General features: G+C 27.3%; 1 protein-coding gene and 1 pseudogene across 1 annotated transcript; one reads left to right on the plus strand and one right to left on the minus strand.

The window, feature by feature from the left end:
- Window positions 1-586: 586 nt before the first annotated feature.
- Window positions 587-5868, minus strand: LOC112720846 (probable xyloglucan glycosyltransferase 5; annotated as a pseudogene).
- LOC112720862 (CBL-interacting serine/threonine-protein kinase 9-like) lies at window positions 5590-19192 on the plus strand. The gene is made up of 15 exons (XM_025771956.3): window positions 5590-6159; window positions 6643-6705; window positions 7529-7594; window positions 8176-8283; window positions 9138-9212; window positions 10017-10070; window positions 10946-11071; window positions 12022-12111; window positions 13482-13604; window positions 14179-14289; window positions 16213-16329; window positions 16906-16962; window positions 17874-17945; window positions 18742-18818; window positions 18921-19192. The coding sequence occupies exons 1-14, from the start codon at window positions 5923-5925 to the stop codon at window positions 18814-18816; spliced, it is 1374 nt and encodes a 457-aa protein (XP_025627741.2). The 5' UTR covers window positions 5590-5922; the 3' UTR covers window positions 18817-18818; window positions 18921-19192.
- Window positions 19193-20181: the final 989 nt, after the last annotated feature.

Consider the following 20181-nt stretch of genomic DNA (forward strand, 5'->3'; position numbering starts at 1 on the left):
AAAAGAGAAAGTACGAGGATCCAATGGAATTTTTGTACAATATGTGCAATGGAGATTTAGAGATTATTAGAGATATAACCATTAGTGTTACTTTTTCCTATCAGTTGAAGTTTTTGGGATGAGTGGTATCATAATATGGTATTAGAATTTTAGATCCAAAATGTCAAATAACAATAACAATAACAATAACAATAACAATAACAATAAGACATGTGGAATTTATTTTCCACATCAGCATTTAATTTTTTCTTTTTTAAATATATAATATATCACTACTTTTATTAAAACACCCTTTTAATTAAATAAAAATAAAAAATATTTATTTAATTAATTTTATAAAAAAATTTAAAGTTTTAAACATTCTTCCTTTATTTGATTAGACAAAAATACTCTTTTAAATTAATCAAATTTTAGAATTCAATTAATCATAATTGTATAGTTTCAAATAATTGAAACAACAAAACAAAAACATATTAAAAAAATAAAAAATCAAAATTGTTCTTCATATGTGTTAAACATATTAAAAAAATAAAAAACTAAAATTGTTCTTCATCTAGGTTCAAAAATCCTCTCGTTCACGCCTCTGAAGATTTCAGTCTTCTTCATCTTATTCTCTTCTCTTCCTATCCTCTCTCTCTCTCTCTTTGCTCCTCGATCTCTCTCATCTGTCTCTGCGTCGCACGCAAGACGCCATCGTTTTGCTGGGATGCCCTAGCCAATTACCCAACCCAGCAACCTTAGCTCCACACAACGGCTAAACGCAAACACATCCCTCCCATCACCCTCGAGCTCCTTCTTCCTCTCTCCGTCATCGATCTCACTCCCTCACCTCCGTCCATCTCCCGCCGCCGTCGCCGAAATGCAGCTCTGTTCCGCCATCGTGCAGCTACTATTTCAGCTTTGAAAGCACCATCGCACAGCTCGGTTCCACAAAATAACATATGCATATTGGTGAAAATAACTTTCTGGATTAGCTTCAATTTTCTGTGGAATCTTCTTGTTAAGGAAGAACATGCATATTGGTGAAAATAGTTGAATCGTTCCCCTTTTGTTATTCTCGTTGATGATGAAATTAAAGTAATGAACCTCAAAATCATCTAGTTTAACTGTCAAAATAGTAGGTCTTGTTTTAAATGGTTAATCACTTCAATGCACTTTTGAGTAAATCTTGGGCTTTTTTCTATCATTTTTGCAGATTCAATACCGTCGCATACCTTCAGCAAATCTGGTGGTTTGAAGTGGACGGAGAAGTGGGGTTCCCATTCCCAGCCGGAACATACAGCTTGTTCTTCAGACTACATCTAGGGCAACCCTCCAAGAGATTTGGCCGACGGGTCTGCAACACGGAACATGTTCATGGTTGGGATGTAAAGCCTGTAAGGTTCCAGCTATGTACTTCGGATGGCCAATTTGTTACATCCCAGTGTTTTCTAAGAGAACCTGGCAAATGGAGCTTCTACCATGGTGGCAATTTTGTTGTGGAGGATGGAAATACATCAACAAAAATTAAATTCTCCATGACTCAAATTGATTGCACACACACCAAAGGGGGGCTATGTGTAGATTCTGTGCTGGTGTATCCAAGTGAACTCAGAAGGGTTAAACCGTTTTTAAGCTGCTCTTAACCTTTATAGTGAAAGTATATGTAGTAGTTAAAAATATGGGGATATATATTTAGATAGAACTTAGGTTGGAGTCAGGAGGTATAAAGAATCAAGTTTTTAGTATGGTTCTTTAAGGGGTTAGAATTTTTGAAGCTGATGTATATAAATGTGGAATCTGGTGATGAGTCTGTAACATTCTATCATAGTCTTTCTTGTAAAATGCAGAATATTATATTTTGTGGCATTCTATCATAGTATGTTATTTTGGTGCAGAAAATTAGTCTGTAACATTCTATCATAGTCTTTCAATATATAACAAGGCACCAAAGCCATGATAATGATACATTAAAATAACATAAACAGTAATGGCAACTGAACATGCTTCAAATATACAACCAAACTTCTAGGAGGCTACCCAGTTCAATAGAATGAGACGCATGATCAAAATATGTATCTCAACTCTAGAAGCAGACAATACCCCAAATAGCATGAAAATAACTATAATATAACCATAACCATCATATGGCAGTTTTATGCCTTCTCTGAAGATCCACTGATGAGCAACATACTAATTGTATCCAATATGGTCTGCTCTTGGCTTTCCTCTTTTCCCTCTTCATTTCCGTAGGATATCTTGCCGGTGAGTTCCATTCTTTTGCAGCGTCGTTTATCAGAGCTTGAGCTGAAGGTGAATCAGGACCTAGAATGGAGTTAACAGTTGTCAATCCAGAACTATTGTTTTGTGGAAGTTTACCATTCTTTCTGCTTGCCAAGTTTTCTTCCAATTTTGGAGAACTTGGGCTGTGGCTGTGAGCAGCCTCACCTAAGAGGCTCTTCAGAGGGGTGTGCTCCTTAGGGGTGCTCCAGTTTGTGACCTTTGCTATTATCTCTTCATTCTTGAAGCTCCTTTATGGATCTTTTGATGCTCTATCGACTTGGCTTCCCTTTGTTCGGCTGCCAACAAATCAGAATCAAATGACCTTCCGGCCTTCTTTGTCATAATCCATTCATAAGAGCTCTCTAATTGGAAGAGTCCAGATACCATTGCATTGAATTTGGTGACGGACATGGTGTTTTCAAAAAGAAGGTAAGGAACAATAAAAGGAAAAGATTTTGGGGCAGGGAGGATGTTAAGGAATGACATGAAAACCGGCACATAGCAAATCACCCACAACGGAAGCTCAGCCTCAGGCACGAACATGGTTAAAGGAAGAATTATACAGAACAGGGTGAAGGAATAAAGGGGAAGAATTAGTTTCCTTAAAAGAAAAAATAGGAGTATTAAGTTTGCTTTCTTCCTTGTTGACACCTGCAGTTATAGAAGATTTTAAGGCCCCTATTAGATACTGCAAAATATATGCAATACTTGAAAGTTCCTTTTATTTCTCTTCACCACTATTCTATTTATTGCATCAAGCTGAGTATCTGACATACCTTAGATCTAACAATTGCAGGGAGGCACAATCTAAAAAGTTGCATAGGACCTGAATGCCAACGGTGTTGCTGCTTCCTATAAGCTTCATATGACTCAGGAACTTCACAAAGCACCTGAAAATTTGTAAATTTGAGAAAATTCAAGTGTGTCAGAGACCTGAGTTGAAAAATTATGGTTTTAACTCCCTGCAGATCATAAAACTGTTCATGTGCAATTAGACACGCTGAGTTATTAACCGATGACAAAAAGGTCTTTGGTTAATTTTTCTTCTAAAATTACTCATCTAATAAAGGAAAATGTTGTCAATAAAATGCATCATATGAATGGTAAGTACGGAAGGACAGTTAACAAAAGTCCTTTTGCACTATTTGATAGTTTCGGTGCATCAAATTGCACAGTTTGAAAGGTAAACTAATAGTATTACTCTACTAGTACACTATGAATAGACAGTGAATAAATAACTCATTTCTAATCACCTTAACATCATTTAGGAAGATAAACTTCCATCCATTGAGATGAGCTCGGACCGCAATGTCCATATCTTCTACCGTTGTCCTCTCAAGCTAGCCTCCAGATACTTCACGGGCTTTGATCCTCCAAACACCAGCAGTTCCATTAAAACCAAAAAAATTGAGAAATAGTCCATTGACCTGTTGTTCTACCTCGAAGTGGAAGCATAAGTTAATGTTTTGGAGACGAGTCAACAAGTTCTCATCCTTGTTCACAAAAGACCATCTAGCTTGGACCAAACCTAATTCAGGATTGTCCTGCAACAGAAAGCATATAGAGATACTAACATATATAAAGCATGCTTTTAGCAATATTCATTAATTTAATACTGAGCCTGATTCATTTTCTTCTCTTAACCTTGAAATGTGGCACAGTTTGTAATAGAAAATCAGGATTTGGTTGAAAGTCTGCATCGAAAATTGCAACAGACTCATAGCCTTTCACATAGTCACAGCTCATTGCAGATTTGAGATTCCCAGCTTTATATCCAGTCCTGTTTAACCGATGCCTATAGATTATGTTGACTCCCTTTCGACTCCATTTGGAGACCTCGGTCTTAATTATGCACTGTATGCTCTCATCATCAGAATCATCGAGTACTTGAATCAGTAAACAATCCCTAGGCCAATCGATTTGGCAGACCGCTGAAATAGACTGCTCATACACCTGCATAAAGCCAGTGCAGACAAAGCTGATAAAATAAATTTTCATCCATTGAAATTTCAAGTTTGTCAACAAATGTTTAAAACTTCTTGTGGAAACTCCTCTAGTTTTAGTCAAGGCAAAAACTTTAATATTATCTATTCAAACTTGCTGTGCATTACAGAAATCAAAAGTAGGAAACTCATTACTCAATATTGTTCATCAAGCTTTATCACTGAAGGAAAACATCAATGCTTTCAGTTTTAGAAGGTGGCATACAATTCCTAACTTCTATATGAGAAATTTTAACATATAATGTATATCCTCCTTCTTTTCTACTTCTTTATTTATTTATTTATTTATTTGTTTTTTGTTATTTCATGAGCAATTTTCTAAGACAATGCATAAAAGGTAATCTGAATCTTTTATTTGTCACTATGAAAATTTAGTGCATCATTTGATCAATGTATCTGATAGCCAAATTAATATAAGGGAATGGAAGGAATAGTTTTCTGCTAGCATAAGTAACAAAAACTTTAGTTAACAAATAAGCTTCAAATAGAGTGAAGCAAACTTGGTGCCAAACCTCTCTCTCATTACACATTGGAATCTGAATCAGAACCTTGGGGTAATGGCTTGCAGAACCTTCAACATCATCAACTTTGAAGGGATCCCCAGCAAACCTTGGCTTAACCTTCTTGTATCTAATCCAAAAGCATCCCATGCAAAGAACCATACGATCCAGGGATTGTACAGGCGGCGCAATGTATTCGACACGAAACCTCAGCCAACCAACATACTCCATGTGTAGTAACCCCTCGAAATCCAAGGCATTCGGAAGAATATGCAAATTTAGGTTCCTGAATTGCCATCCTTGAAGGTAAGCAACAATCTCATGCAAGAACAGCCAATGAAACCACCAAGAACACTCTAATGACTCTAAACAACAACTTCCCTCTCTCCAACTTGTCATTCTCGCCCACCAAGAACAATGTTTTTTTAATATCTTCATATGCGTGAATGAGAAGTTTCTGAATCCATATGTTTAACACAGATGAGGAACAATTTTAATTTTTTGTTTTTTTAATATACTTTTATTTTGTTGTTTTAATTATTTAAAATTATAAAATTAGAATTAATTAAATTCTAAAATTTGATTAATTTAGAAAGGTATTTTTATTTAATCAAATAAATGAAGTATAATGTGTTTTAATATTCTAATATTAAAATTTAAGTGGATAATTTAAAAATATAATATGTTTGAATTTGATTGGTGGTTATTCATATTGTTTAAAAAATTTATTAGTTACCTAGTATTACTTTTGTTAGACAAATCTAAATCAGTATATCAAAAAAAAAAAAGAAGAGAACAAACAAACAAAAAATAATTAAAAAAAAGGAGATGTAGAAACACATGGTTGAGGAGAGAAAGGAGAGGCTACACTATTCTACCGAAGCCACCGCCACCGAAGCCTGTTGAGCCTCTGCCAGCGGCCTGATTCAAATCGAGCCGCTTTGATAATTACATGATATAAATGTATTCTTATAATATATTTAATGTATCTGTGTTTTAAAAAAATTAATAACTATTATTAGTTTTATACTTTTTTTGGTCAAATCATTTTTTCTCTATTTCTCTATTCATCTTACAACAATTTTGGCTTTTTGAGCTTGCATATGACCCAAAAACCTGAATATTTTTCTTGAAGAAAAAGAAAAGAAAAATCAATAATGATCTCCAAGAAGAAGGGTGGAGGAACGGAAACAACAAAAATTACAAAGACAACGACAGCGGCAGCAACAACGAGGTCTCGTACCCGTGTTGGCAAGTATGAACTTGGAAGGACCATTGGCGAGGGAAGCTTTGCGAAGGTCAAAATTGCAAGAAACGTTGATAATGGCCAAAGTGCTGCCATTAAGATCCTCGTCAAAAACCAGATTGTGAAACATCCTAGGATGATGGAACAGGTAAGAAACCTTGCGCGTTATATTATGAAATTATTTATCCAAAAATTTAATCAGTTAAATAGAATTAGGTAAATAGTTATATGTTAGATACACATTTATAACATCTGAACTTTGTAAATAATAGATACATAGATCTTTTTGTACTGAATTCAAATTGTCGCTAAAAAAATCAATGTATTTCTGTAATTAAATTCAATAAGGAATTTAATTCTCTTTATAACAAAAAATAAAAAATTTATTTGACTTCTTCGTTCATATAATTAACAGAGAGTAACATGTAATTAACATGTCAAATCAATAAGTCGTGTTAAAAACAAAAAATTTGAGAAATATATTTTAAAAGATTGAACATGATCAGAATAACTTGTAAGGTATTACATTCTTTGTAGGAGCAGGGATTTTCTTTCAATATATACTTTTGTTTATTATTATTATTATTATTATTATTATTATTATTATTATTATTATTATTTCTTTTGGCAGCTGAAGAAGGAAATCTCTACGATGAAGATGGTCCAACATCCGAACGTGATCAAAATTTATGAGGTATGTACCAAAGCAGTTTTACTTTAATCTTCTTTACAAGAATAACAGAAAGTGTGCATTTTGAACAAATATTGCAGAAAGCCAGAAACTAAAAGTAGTATTTTCAACTGGGGCTTGATACCCTGTTTATGTCTTAAAATGAATTTTATGGTGTGTATTATTTAGTGTATATTTTTTATTTAAATTATTTTTTATGGTGTCTTAATGTCTAAATTTGTAATTGTCTATTATTTATGACCTATTTCTATGTTGTGTGTACTATATAAATCATAATCATTAGAAACAAATTAGTAATAGTAACTGACCCGGTCAAAATATTAAATTATTAATTCAATTGATTGATTCGGTAATAATTAAATAATTATATAAATTTATATTTTATTATTTTATTATTAAATTTATTTGTCTTTGAAATAAAATGTCAATAATCTATTTATCATCTAAAATCGCCAATCCCACAAGTGACAAATCTTACGTAGTTTAATTCATGTTAAAAAAGGTCTTTATAAGTCTTATGTGCAGCATTACATAGTTAAATTCAGGTTGGATCACTGCTAACCGGTTCAAAATTCTTTTAGAAAAGTATATATTACACATAATGTCTTTATTATTTTATTTTATTTTGATTATAAAAAATTCAATCTTCACTCTTTACCAAACTCCATTTTTCACTGTAATATTATTCTTACATTTCACCATATACATGACATCTTAAAATGGTGTGTATGCTATTTCATTTCCTTGTATCTTAACAAATTGGATCATATAATTTTACTAAATATATTATTCTAAGTCAATATATGTGCTCTCTGTTTAAGCATAGGTGATGGCAAGCAAAACAAAGATTTACATTGTCTTAGAGTTGATCAAGGGAGGAGAACTGAAAATTGTAAGTTTCTATAAAATCAAAGTAATAAAAAATGCATAAAATTAAAGTAATAAAAAATTATATTATTTATAAAAATAAAGTTTAATTATTTCATCTATCTTTATAATTTTACTAAATTTTTAATTAAGTTTATATATATATATATATTTTGTTTCAATTAGATCTTTATACTATATCAAATTTTGTAATTAAATCCTTACCTAACAAAAATGTTAGAATTAACGGAATATTCTTTTAAATGAAATGAATATGTCTAACACTCGAATGAATATTCTATATTATTTAACTAAATATTTTATTAATTCTAATATGTTTATAATTTTTAGTTGCAAAATCTGATATAATATGTATATAGAGACTCAATTAAAAAAAATATAAAAATTTAATTAAAAATTCGATAAAATTATAAAAATTGACGAAATAATTAAACCTAAAAAAAACTCAAAATATTGAAACAACAAAAGTTTCAAAGATAGCATTTCTTTAAGCTTGTTAACATTGATGTTTTTACTTTTTACATGGATCTTGCATGAAAATCCATAGAAATAATTCCTCTGTTAAATCTTAATTTGATTATCTAGGCCAGAAAAGGGAGACTAGAAGAAAATGAAGCAAGAAGCTATTTTCATCAATTAATCAATGCAGTTGATTATTGCCACAGTAGAGGAGTTTATCATAGAGATTTGAAGGTATATACCCTAACCACATTAGTTTGTTTTCCCCCACCTTGTAGTTGAATTAATAGACTGAGAGTATTATTAAAATGTCCTTTCTTAAATAATTTGTTTGATATTTATATAAAGTCATTTTAATTTTTTTTTTGGAAAATCTAACAAGGTATTTTGATAGTAAGAAAAGGAAAATTCAAATCCTTTTTAATGAGATAGAATTTAAAATTTTTTTTAAAAATGTTTGATAACTAAGAATTTAGCCAAAATTAGCTAAAACTTGCTTTATTTAGCTTTCATTAATTATTTTAGTAATTAATAAAAGCTAAATAAGATAAGTTCTGATTTTTTTTTCTCCCTAATATTACCGATTTTTTTTCACTAAAAAAGAAAGATACAAATATATTTTTCCTTCTTTTTGGTATCCTCTTATATTGGTATTTGGATGCGTAAGCCGAACTAAAATTTTTTAAACTAATGCAACCGATTTAATTTAATTACTTTTTATGTTAAATTCCAAAATATTTTTAACAATTCTCTATCCAAACATACTGAGGGGATTTTGTTTCGGCAATTTTCTTTTTTCCCCGCTGAAAATATCAATCATTTTATATATTTGTATAAATTTTATAAATAATAGAAAAATATTTCAATTTTTTTGGAAAAAATTAAACAGGATAGCTTCTTATTATAATCAATTTTCAATTTTTCTTCAACTATATAAAAAAAACTCATGTTGTAAAATTAGTGTTTTTTAAAAACAGAAACAAATACATTTAACAATAATGTGAGTATGAGTAGGAATCAAAATTTAGCCAATTGTACTTTTAAAAAAATTAGAAATAAGAAACACTCATGTTTAATGTATTTTGCAGCCTGAAAATCTTCTTCTGGACAAAAATGATATTCTTAGAGTTTCAGATTTTGGCTTGAGCACATTCGTACAGCGAGTAAGATAATGTTTTTATGGATGTTATGGAATTTTACTTTATTATTGCACCTGCCAAAAATTTATAATTGGGTTTAAATCTTATTTTCAAGACAAGAGAGATAGAACCATACATCTTTGTTTCTATTTTTATAAATTAACAAAATATAGAAAATATACACACAAAAAAAATTCTCTAACTTTGTAAGTTGGGGTGTTCAAATGGATTTGATGATATCCAAAAATTTTTTGATTTTTAATTAGTGCATATAATCTAATCCACAAGAAAATCGAATAGAATTCACACTTTAATCGAATTGGATCGCGGATTTTACATCTATATCCTCGATTCTAATTCACGTATCAATAAATTTGCACTAAATAATAAATAAATAAGTACTATTTATATTTTATTTTAATTAATAATTATTATTATTATTCGTATATGTATGTTATAATTTTTTTTGTTATTTAAAAATTAATTTAATAATAGTTTAAAAGTAAATATATTTAAAAAATTGAACAAAAAATTATTAGAATAAAAAAAGAGATTTATTAATTTTTTTATAAAAGTAAAATTTTTAATATATTTTTATTTTATAAATATATTCGATATTTAATCCAAATATAAAAACTGCAAATATAGAATCTGATCCAATATAATAAATTTAGTGTGGATTAAATTTATATTTTGACTATATCTAATCTAATTCGATTAATAAACACTCCTATTTATACGTATTTATGATCATGTCTCAATATAAGGAAACGAAATATTGCTTATAATGTGTCCTAATTATCTTAAATTATTGATTATTTGTTGTAGGAGGATAAACTTCTGCACACTACCTGCGGAACCCCTAATTATGTTGCACCTGAGGTACCTACTTTGTGTGCTTATGGATATTTGGACTATACCTCTACAATTTAATTACTTCTGTAGATTCATAACTTTTTTCAATTTTCAATTAGATTTTAAAAATTATAATTAAATTTTCATATATATTATATAAAAAAATTGTAACAAAATTCTCGTAATAGTTTAAAAAATTTAATTTTAATACACTAATAATATAAAAAAATTTATATTTATATTTATTGAATTTAATTTATGTATTTAAATTAGTTATTTTTATTAATAGGATAAGCAATAAACGACTAATTTTTTTGTAAAATCCTCTTATAGTGATAATACATAAAATATAAATTTTATTTAAAGTTTTTATTATACAATTATTTCTGATTATATCTATTTTGTTTAAAAATTATAATCAAGAGTCTATATAACTGCCTTTGTTTCTAAAAACAGAATAAAATAAGATACTGAGAATAAGACATAAAAAATAAAGACACATAATTTAGTGTTTTTATATTATGTTTGGTGATAAAGTATAACAAATTATGAGAATCTAATTTATTCTCATTTTTTTCATTCAAAATATTTGAGAAGAAAAATATAATAATAAAAAGTATAATTATAAAAAATTAACAAAAATAATAAAAAAAATAAAAAATAAATTATGTCATTTATTAATATTTTTATGTCTTTTTTATTAAGATAAATATAAAATACATTAATTTAGTATCTCTAGACATAATATCTCTATCTATATTTTATTCATCAAATACAATTTTATGTCTCTGTGTTTTAGTGTCTCGTTTACTGTAAACAAATGTAGTCTATTAGACATGTAATGCCATTAAAATGCACTATATAAATATATAATGAATGAATTACATTTATACCCATATTAGGTGATCCATAATGGAGGTTATGATGGTTCTGCAGCTGATATATGGTCTTGTGGAGTCATTCTCTTTGTACTCATGGCTGGATACTTGCCTTTTGATGAACCAAATCAAATTGCACTCTTCAGAAAAGTAAGTACTATGTCTATCATATCATATTGAAGTTTCTTTATGGATGTTATTTCATTATAGGGCAATATATGGAGATTTTAGGGCGAGATGGTTTTTGTTTTTTTTCATTATTTATTCATATTTTTTTTATATCTTTGTAAAAAAAATAGAAAATACAGATAGAAAGTTGCAAGATGTTAATTTTTTTCATTTTTTTTGCCAAAATATTTAAAAAATAAAAAAATATTAAAAAAACATTTTTTCAAATTAAGTAAATTGATTTAAAACAATTATTTATTAGAATTGAGTCAAATAAGTATGATTTTTTTGTTCTTTGCCCTATGATTGTACAAGATAGAAATCTTTTTTTTTGTCATGTCTTTTTTTATTATTATTTTTTAATAAAGAAAAAGTATAAGGAACCAAAAGCTTATTAGCCAAAAATTAAACAAAACTATATTAATTAATTTTAATTTTTTTAAATTCAAAATTTAAAAAATTTTAAATTGATTAAGTAAACCTAATTAAAATCTATAAAAACCTTCCCCTTTTTTCTCACATTAATCTATCCACTTCTAACAATCACAAATTCGAAAAATATATAAAAGAACATCCATTTAATATGAAAAAGAAACATTCTAATACTTAGTAAAAGAAACATCCATATATATTAACTCGTAAAAATTTTGAATTCATCCAAAGGTATTTGGCTGGATTTTGGCTAATATGCTTTTGGTTCCCTAGCTTTACTCTTTAATAAAAGATGGTATATATACATAAAAAAGTTAGTTATTAATTTAATTATTATGTATTTGTGTATAAATATATATGGTATTTACCTACACATTTGAGCCAAGTAATGCTAATTAAGCCTCATGGAATTGATCATTTGTATTACTTATCCTTTGAACTTCAATCAATTCTTCATTTATAAAAAAAAAGAGCAACTCAATTTTGTATATTTGTTTCAGATTGAAAAGGCTGAGTATGTTTTTCCACCGTGGTTTTCCAAGGAGGCAAAGAAACTACTAAGTCGCATTCTTGATCCAAACCCTCTCACAGTAAGTCTTAAATTAGTTCTTTTGTTTTTAGAATAATTAGATAACTAATTTTTGAAGAATTTTGTGATAGATTTATAAATTTTTACAGAAAATAAAAGCAACAAGAAAATTTTTAAATAATTTCTAATGGATTAATAATTCTTTTTATAAAAAATACCAAGTAAATTTCCAAAAATTACAATAATAAATTTACATGTTCCTAGGAGAAATTTATCATTATTCAATTAGTTTTTTGTCCATTTCGTCAAGGACTTAAAGTCCAATACTCTATGAAAGGCACCATATTCAAGTAAGAGAGAGAGTAGAAAGGGAAAGAATTCAAGAAAGAAGAAGGAGTACGAATAGAATACAGGCTAAACTAATTACTAACAAACTAATTGATATGTACTTAATTACAACCAACTAACTAATAAATTAATCACAAACTAACTAATTCTGTTTATAATAATTCAGCATCAGCTAATATATCTATCACTCCAACTTATGGTTTTCGATCAAGAAACATGGTGCGATGCACACGTTATGCTAAAAACTGCGCAAAGTGCGTTTGAAGCCTGCAGGAATAGCAGGCACTTTCCCGCAAACTTGAAAAGGTACAAGAAGTACTACCATCTCTTAACTGAAGTATACTCTTCTACCGGGTTTTGAAATTATTAGAGAGGGACTGCATTAATGCCAAGGAGAATCTGTATAGGAAACATTTCTCTGCACTTATGTGGACGGCATGACAATGGAAAAGTGTCTCATTCAGAGACCGCATGGTACCTTTTTAGAAAAAGTCGGAAGTCGACGAGGACTTCCATATGATTCGTCTCGTCTCTTGGAAGAGGAGCGCAAACAGAAAAAGACAGAGCGCAAGAATCGCAGAAACTAATGAAAGGTAGAGCGCGAAACAGAACTTAAAGAATCACATCCTAATGACACGGAGGCCGAGGACCGTGAAGCCTGCAAAGCAGCGAAGAAAGACAGGAAAGAATTCAAAAGAAAAGAAAGAGTACGAGTAGAGTACGTGTAGAGAAGAGAAAGAAGGATTGCAACTAATTAATTAACAAATTGATTACAAATTAATTAATTCTATTTACACTAATTCAGCCGTCAACTAATTTATCTATCACTCCAACTTTTCAAGGATTGCTAATTATTTTTTAGAGTCTTATAGTTATAATTTTATTAAGAAATTCTTTAAAAGTTAAAGTTACTTGTAATAATATTAATATTTTTATATGCTTGATTCTCTTAGTTGTTGTGAACTTGTTAGATATACCAATCATGTTGTTTATTGATTTTTGTAATTCTAATGTGGTAAAATAATTTTATGTTCTATGCTTATATATATTTTTCTTTCTAATATATGGAGCTGCATTTTGCAGAGGATAAAAATTTCAGAAATATTACAAGATGAATGGTTTAGAAAAGGATACAAACCACCAATATTTAAAGAGGAAGAAGAAATAAATACAGACGATGTGACTGCTGCTTTTGATGATTCCAGGGTAATTTTTTTTTCTTTTTTTTAAATAACCATGTAAGTAGTTAAAATAATGTATATTTCTTCCGGTTAAGAATATAAGACATTTTTTATTCAAAACTTTTATGTTTTATCTAAGTGTTTTGACTAGCTCAAGAATGTTTTAATATTTTTTAGTAATATCCTAAATTAATTCCAAAAAAATTTTTAGTTGGATATTTTAATTCCTAAAAAATTTTAATCATCAAATCGATCTTCAAACTTTTACTTTAGAAAAAACGATAAATCGTTCATTGACATTTCCTCTCGAAAACAAATAAGTTATGGATTAATTAAAAATACAAAAATATCTATCGTTTTTTAAAATGCGAGACATTTAAATTTTTTTAAAAAATCTATTTATCTCTATATATTTTAAATAGAAGGACTTAAAAAGTCAGAATTTTTTTTCTTTTTACTTTATTAGATAAACCAGTTTTTACATCGAATTTAAAGAAATGATTTCCTAATCTATGTGTTGATGTAAAAAATAACTTGTATTTGTGCATAAACAGGTTTGTTCATAAGATATTGTAAGTAAAATTCTGTCTGATTTGTAGGAAAATCTGGTGACAGAGACAAAAGAGAAACCGGCCTCACTGAACGCTTTTGAGCTCATTTCAAGATCAAAGACCTTTAACCTTGGAAGTATGTTTGAGCAGAAATCACTAGTAAGTAAAAACAATGATACAATTTGATCACATAAAAAAATTTATGCAAATATATATATTTGAGAAATTATTTTAGTAAAGAATAAAATTGAGGGAAAAATGAAAAATTTTACTAAATTTATAACGAACATTATAAATTTTTTGTTTAATTATTCTATTAGTCTCTATAGTTTCACAAAATTTTTAATTAGGTCTCTGTTCTTTTTTTCCTTTTAATTGAATCTTTGCACCAAAAATTTTTTTAATTGGTCCGAGTACACTTTCTTTTTCTTTTATTTGGGTCATTGCACTGATTTTTTTTAGTTGAGTCCCTATAAAATTAAACCAATTACTGCAAAGAGGACCTAATTAAAAAAGAATTAGTGCATGGACCAATTAAAAAGAACAAAAATATAGAAATCTAATTAAAAATTTACGAAACTATAGAGATCAATAGAGTAATTAAAACTAATGTTTTTAACTAAAAGAAATAATCTTTATGTTTTGTCAAAATTTTATTTTTTATCGAAATATTATCCACTATATAATAAAGGCATAGTTTTTATTTATAGGGTTAACCACAAAAAACGCTCCGAATTATTCAAACGCTGACAAAAATGCACTCGAATTTTACTATCGATAAAAATACCTTCAAATAATTTAAAAATACAACAACAATACCCAATAGTAAATATATATTTTCAAAAAATACCTTAGAGATTGAATTTTGATGTAATTTTTTGCAAGTATGATTATAAAAATAAGATATTATTATACATAAAAATTAGTATTTTTTCTTTAAGAATATATTTTTTTATAATATTTTTTGTTAACAACCAATAATACTTTTAAAAAATCACAAAACAATATATACATAACAAAAAATCACCAAATTTTAAGAATAATAATATCTCACTTTTATAATCACGCATGCAAAAAATTACATCAAAATTCAATGTCTAATGTATTTTTCGAGAAATACATATTTAATGTTAGTTTTTTTGCAAGATTATCTAACATTAAATATGTATTTCTCAAAAAATACATTAGAGATTAAATTTTGATGCAATTTTTTCAAGCATGATTAAAAAAAGATACTATTATCTTTAAAATTTGGTGATTTTTCGTTAAGTATATTATTTTTTGTAATTTTTTGTTAATAACTAATAATACTTTTAAAAAATCACAAAAAATATATATTTAAAAAAAATTACCAAATTTTAATAATAATAATAATAATAATATCTCATTTTTTTAATTATGCTTGTAAAAATCACATCAAAATTTATAGTTGAGTATTATTGTTGTGTTTTTAAATTATTTAAAGACATTTTTGTCGATAATAAAATTCAAGAACATTTTTATCAGCATTTGAATAATTCGATGGTGTTTTTGGTGGTTAACCCTTATTTATATTTGACAAAATGTATGCTCAATTTGATCCTTATGTGCGCATCAATTTGGTTTCTAAATTTAAAAAATTTTATGGCTTTTAACATCAAGACGTAACATTTTAAAGATTTCAAAAGCAAGTTGAGTCACACGTGTTATTTCAAATCCTAAATTTATTATAACTGGGAGTTTACTTGAGACGAAAATTACTATTTACTAATATAGAAGTATCTAATTGAATCGTAGTATATAAAAACCTTTAATATTAGCATTACATAATAATTAATCTCATTCTTCTCTTTTATATGTTATAATGGTATTTATGTATTTTTTGTGACCACTAAAAAGATTTTTATTAACAATTGTATAATTGTCGCTAAAATTTTTTTAACGATAAAATATATAAGACGATTAATGTCAAATTGTCGGTAAATATATTAGTAATTATTTTATTATCATTAAAAATAAAATAAATAATCGTTAAAAGTAATTTTTTTAGTAGTATAATGTTTAATTATTTGTCAATTTTATTATTTAAACTGAATATTACAGGGAATGGTAAAGAGAGAAACACATTTTACCTCACAGTGCCCTCCAAATGAAATTATGTCTAAAATTGAGGAAGCTGCCAAGCCTCTTGGATTCAATGTTCACAAGCACAATTATAAGGTAATTAATTATGCATCTCTAAACACTAATTACACAGAAATATTAAGTATTAGTTTCGGTGGAGAAGGAGAAGCATTTCAGACATTTAGAATGAATTTGGATAGTTCCTCAAACACTAAACAAACACCATTATTTCTTTTAGTTAATTACTTTTTAGTAATAATTATATATTTGTTATTATTATCATTATATCATAATGACAAGTAATAGATTTTTATGACCATTAAAAAATATTTTTTCTGACCATTATTATAATTATGACTAAAATTTTTTTATTGACAAAGTATAAGATGATTATTGTATAATAAGATAATAAAATAGTAAAAATTAAATAAAAATAAACAATATCGTAAAATTGGTCTAATATATATCTTCTGTTTCTTTATTGTCCACAAATTTTAGGAGGATAAAAAGAAATACAATTATATGTATACTTAATTATCTGAATTATTAAATTGGTCGAATTGTGTAATCGTTAATTAATCTCTATATTTTATATATTTTAGAGACAAATAGAATTTCCTCACACTACAAAATGTGAAATACTATTCTAATAAACTAACATCAATTTTGCAGATGAAGTTGCAAGGTGATAAGAGTGGAAGGAAGGGTCACCTTTCAGTGGCTACTGAGGTATATTGCATGGTTTGAAATCTTATTGATATATGAGAATAAATCACATTTTTTTTCTAGAGAAAAATTAATTAGCTTGATGCATTAAAAAATGTACCGTACGTTTAGTTTGTATTTTTATTTTTTGTTTTTAAAATTTTATAAAAAAATAAAAGAATAATTAAAATAATAAAATTTTAGTTTTTGTTTTATCTTTTATTTTTATTTTTTTTATAAAATTCTGAAAATAGAAAACACATTCTAAAAGTGTGTTTGGGACTTTGGGTTGTGTTTTTATTTTTATTTTTAGTATTTTATGTTTTTGAAATTTTGTAAAAAAAAAAAATAAAAGAAAGAAACAAATAAAAAAGTTTTTTTTTATAAAATCCTAAAAATAAAAAATATTTTAAAAAAATAAAAAATTAGAACATAAACCATACAAACCCTAATTTTTTGAGGCAAGGATTCTGCCTCCCTTTCTAACGGCATTGACAAAGTTGTGTTTCTAACTTGAAAATTGGTTAGTTATATTTTGGATTTCATTGTACTCTTTTATTTTATTAGTTCAAAAATATTATATGTATACTAAAAATTAATTATTATATATATATAAATATATATTATTTTATATTTTTATATTTTAATATATTTTTTATATAAAAAATAATTTAATGACTAATTTTTTTATATATACACGTAGTATAATTCTTTTATCATATAAATATAGTTGCAATAAAAGATATACCATCGCCGAGGTTGTCACAACTGCAATAATATTGATTGAAAGCGCAATTTAAAATCATGACCTTAATTATTCAACCACTTAACAACTAAATTGTTTGAAATAAATGTTAAATAAGAGTTTTCTAAACCTTTATTTTTAATGTGTACTTAATATTTTTGCATAAACAAATTATTGCCTATGGCTACAGGTTTTCGAGGTAGCACCCTCCTTGCACGTGGAATTGCGAAAAACAGGGGGAGATACATTGGAGTTTCACAAGGCATGTGTTTAACACTATTCTCTGTTTTTTTGGTCACTGCACTATTCTCTGTTTCAAAATTAAATAAGAGTTTAATTAGAGATAAAATTTTGAGAAAAAAATAAATAAATTCCTAACTTTATAATTTGATAATACATAAGTTCTTAACTAATTAAAAATATAAAAGCATCTCTCACAATTTAAAATGTGAAATATTTAAATTTTTTCATCCAAAATATCTAAAAACAAATAGATTTCTTAAAAAAACTTAAATATCTCACTTTTTAAAGTGAGAAACATTTTCGTATTTCTAAAAATTAATCTTACAATAGAGAAAGAGTAGAATAATTTTTTTCAAGAAACCAAGTTAAAATGTACACATAATTTATAAAAAAAAAATTTGAAGTTTGGGAGCGATTGCCCCTTTTGTTGCATGAGATTCTATCCCCTAGTTAAGAATTTATTTGTTTTTGCGATATAAATTTTGGGACTTATTTGTCATTTTTTGTCTAATTTTTCAGTTTATAAAAACAAATTTTTTTGAAGTTATATTTTATTCTAAATTTTAGATTTTTAATTTTAAATTCTAAATTTTAATTTTAAACACTAAATTCTAAAAAAATTAAAAAATTAAATAAAAAATAGGCTAATATAATAATATTAACTAATTAAAAATTATTTATTATTCTTCTTTGACTAAATCTCCCATTTCAGCTTTTTTGATATCTTGAAAAATTAATTCACTAGGATATAAAATTATAAATAATTGACCAAGTTGGTGACTTTACTCAATGTTGATTTACATATATATATGCAGTTCTACAAAAGCTTTTCATCAGGGTTGCAAGACATAGTGTGGCATTCTGAAGAGAACAAAATTGACGAAGAATGAAGGTATATGCACTTCAGCACTTCTATGATATATTCTTTTTTCTTAAAAATGAAAAAAAAAATTGGTCTTTCTAATTTATTAATTCATGTGTTAATGTGCCGCAGGTGTAATATATATATGAAATTAAGCCGGTTCTTGGAAGAGTATGCGTTAAATTGGGAGAATTCTGAAAATAAATTGGTGCATCTTTGGATTTGCATTCTCTCCAAAATATCTCCTGAGCTTAAGTCATTAGCTTTAAGTAAATTTTTTTTTTCAAAAAAAAAAAGATAACGGGATTTATTAGCTTGATAATTCTTTGTATTTATTTTTGAAACGATTTAACTGTAAATTTTTTTTGGGAATTTCTCCCAATGCCTATACTTTTAGTGAAGGTGTCCATATTTATTTGTGTATTCTATTTGTTAATTTCAAATTTTTAATTTTAATCTACAAATTTTAAAATTATTAGAGTTTTTTTATTGTTTATGGTATTTTTTATTTAAAGATTTAGTGTTGATCCAAAATTACTACATACATCAAATAAAATTTAAATCACTAATATTTACTTGAATGAAAAAATAATTTGACCAATTGACCAAATAGAATTGGTTAAAGAAAAATAGTTTATCTAATATTTTATAAGTGCATCCTAAATAATTAACTATATACACACTTGTTCTCTGTCTGTTTTTTTTTCATTCCTTATTTTTAAAGAATTATATCATTCTTATTAAACGTTAAAACCAATCATTGTCTACTCGGTGCCGTCATAACTCATAAAGCCGTGTTATGGATGGATTATATTAAAAAATAAAATAAATTACTGTGAAAAAGTTTATGATATATATATATATATATATATAGGTGAATGCTATGCTACCTTCTCTAAAGTAACATGTAAGTTACCCTCTCTGATGTGTCACATTTTAATTGGGTGTTTATTTTAACCTGAGTTACTTTTTCCATTGCTCCTCCAAAGTATTACCGTCTCATTGGTGTTTCGTTTTTTCTTCCCAAATCATTCTTCTAGAAAAGGTACTCCAATTCTCTCTAATTGCGTTTACTCCTCTCCACTCCTTGGTCGTCCTCATTATGCCTCTCAAGCATCACGGTCTGGTTGTGTATCTTATTTTATCTTCCTAAATCATTCTTCCAAAAAAGGTACTCCAACTCTCTCTAATTGCGTTTACTCCTTCCTATTGTACTCCTTCATTGTCGTCGTTATGCTTCCCAAGCATCACCGTATCAAATTATTCTTTCAAAAAAGGTATTCCAACCTTCTCTAATTGCGTTTACTCATTCCCACTTCTTTGTCATCGTCGTTGTGTCTCCTAAATATCACTGTTTTATCGGGTGTTTTATTTTCTTCTTCTGTCAGGTCCT

The sequence above is a fragment of the Arachis hypogaea genome, chromosome 2 (genome assembly GCF_003086295.3).
Source record: "Arachis hypogaea cultivar Tifrunner chromosome 2, arahy.Tifrunner.gnm2.J5K5, whole genome shotgun sequence".
Classification (NCBI taxonomy): Eukaryota; Viridiplantae; Streptophyta; class Magnoliopsida; order Fabales; family Fabaceae; genus Arachis; species Arachis hypogaea.

Bases quoted from the DNA above. Each gene is read 5' to 3' on its own strand.
- LOC112720862 (XM_025771956.3), top strand. From the start codon at position 5,923: ATGATCTCCAAGAAGAAGGGTGGAGGAACGGAAACAACAAAAATTACA. The intron at 6,160-6,642 runs GTAAGAAACCTT...TTCTTTTGGCAG, and splicing joins ATCCTAGGATGATGGAACAG to CTGAAGAAGGAAATCTCTAC. The intron at 13,605-14,178 runs GTAATTTTTTTT...TCTGATTTGTAG, and splicing joins CTGCTTTTGATGATTCCAGG to GAAAATCTGGTGACAGAGAC.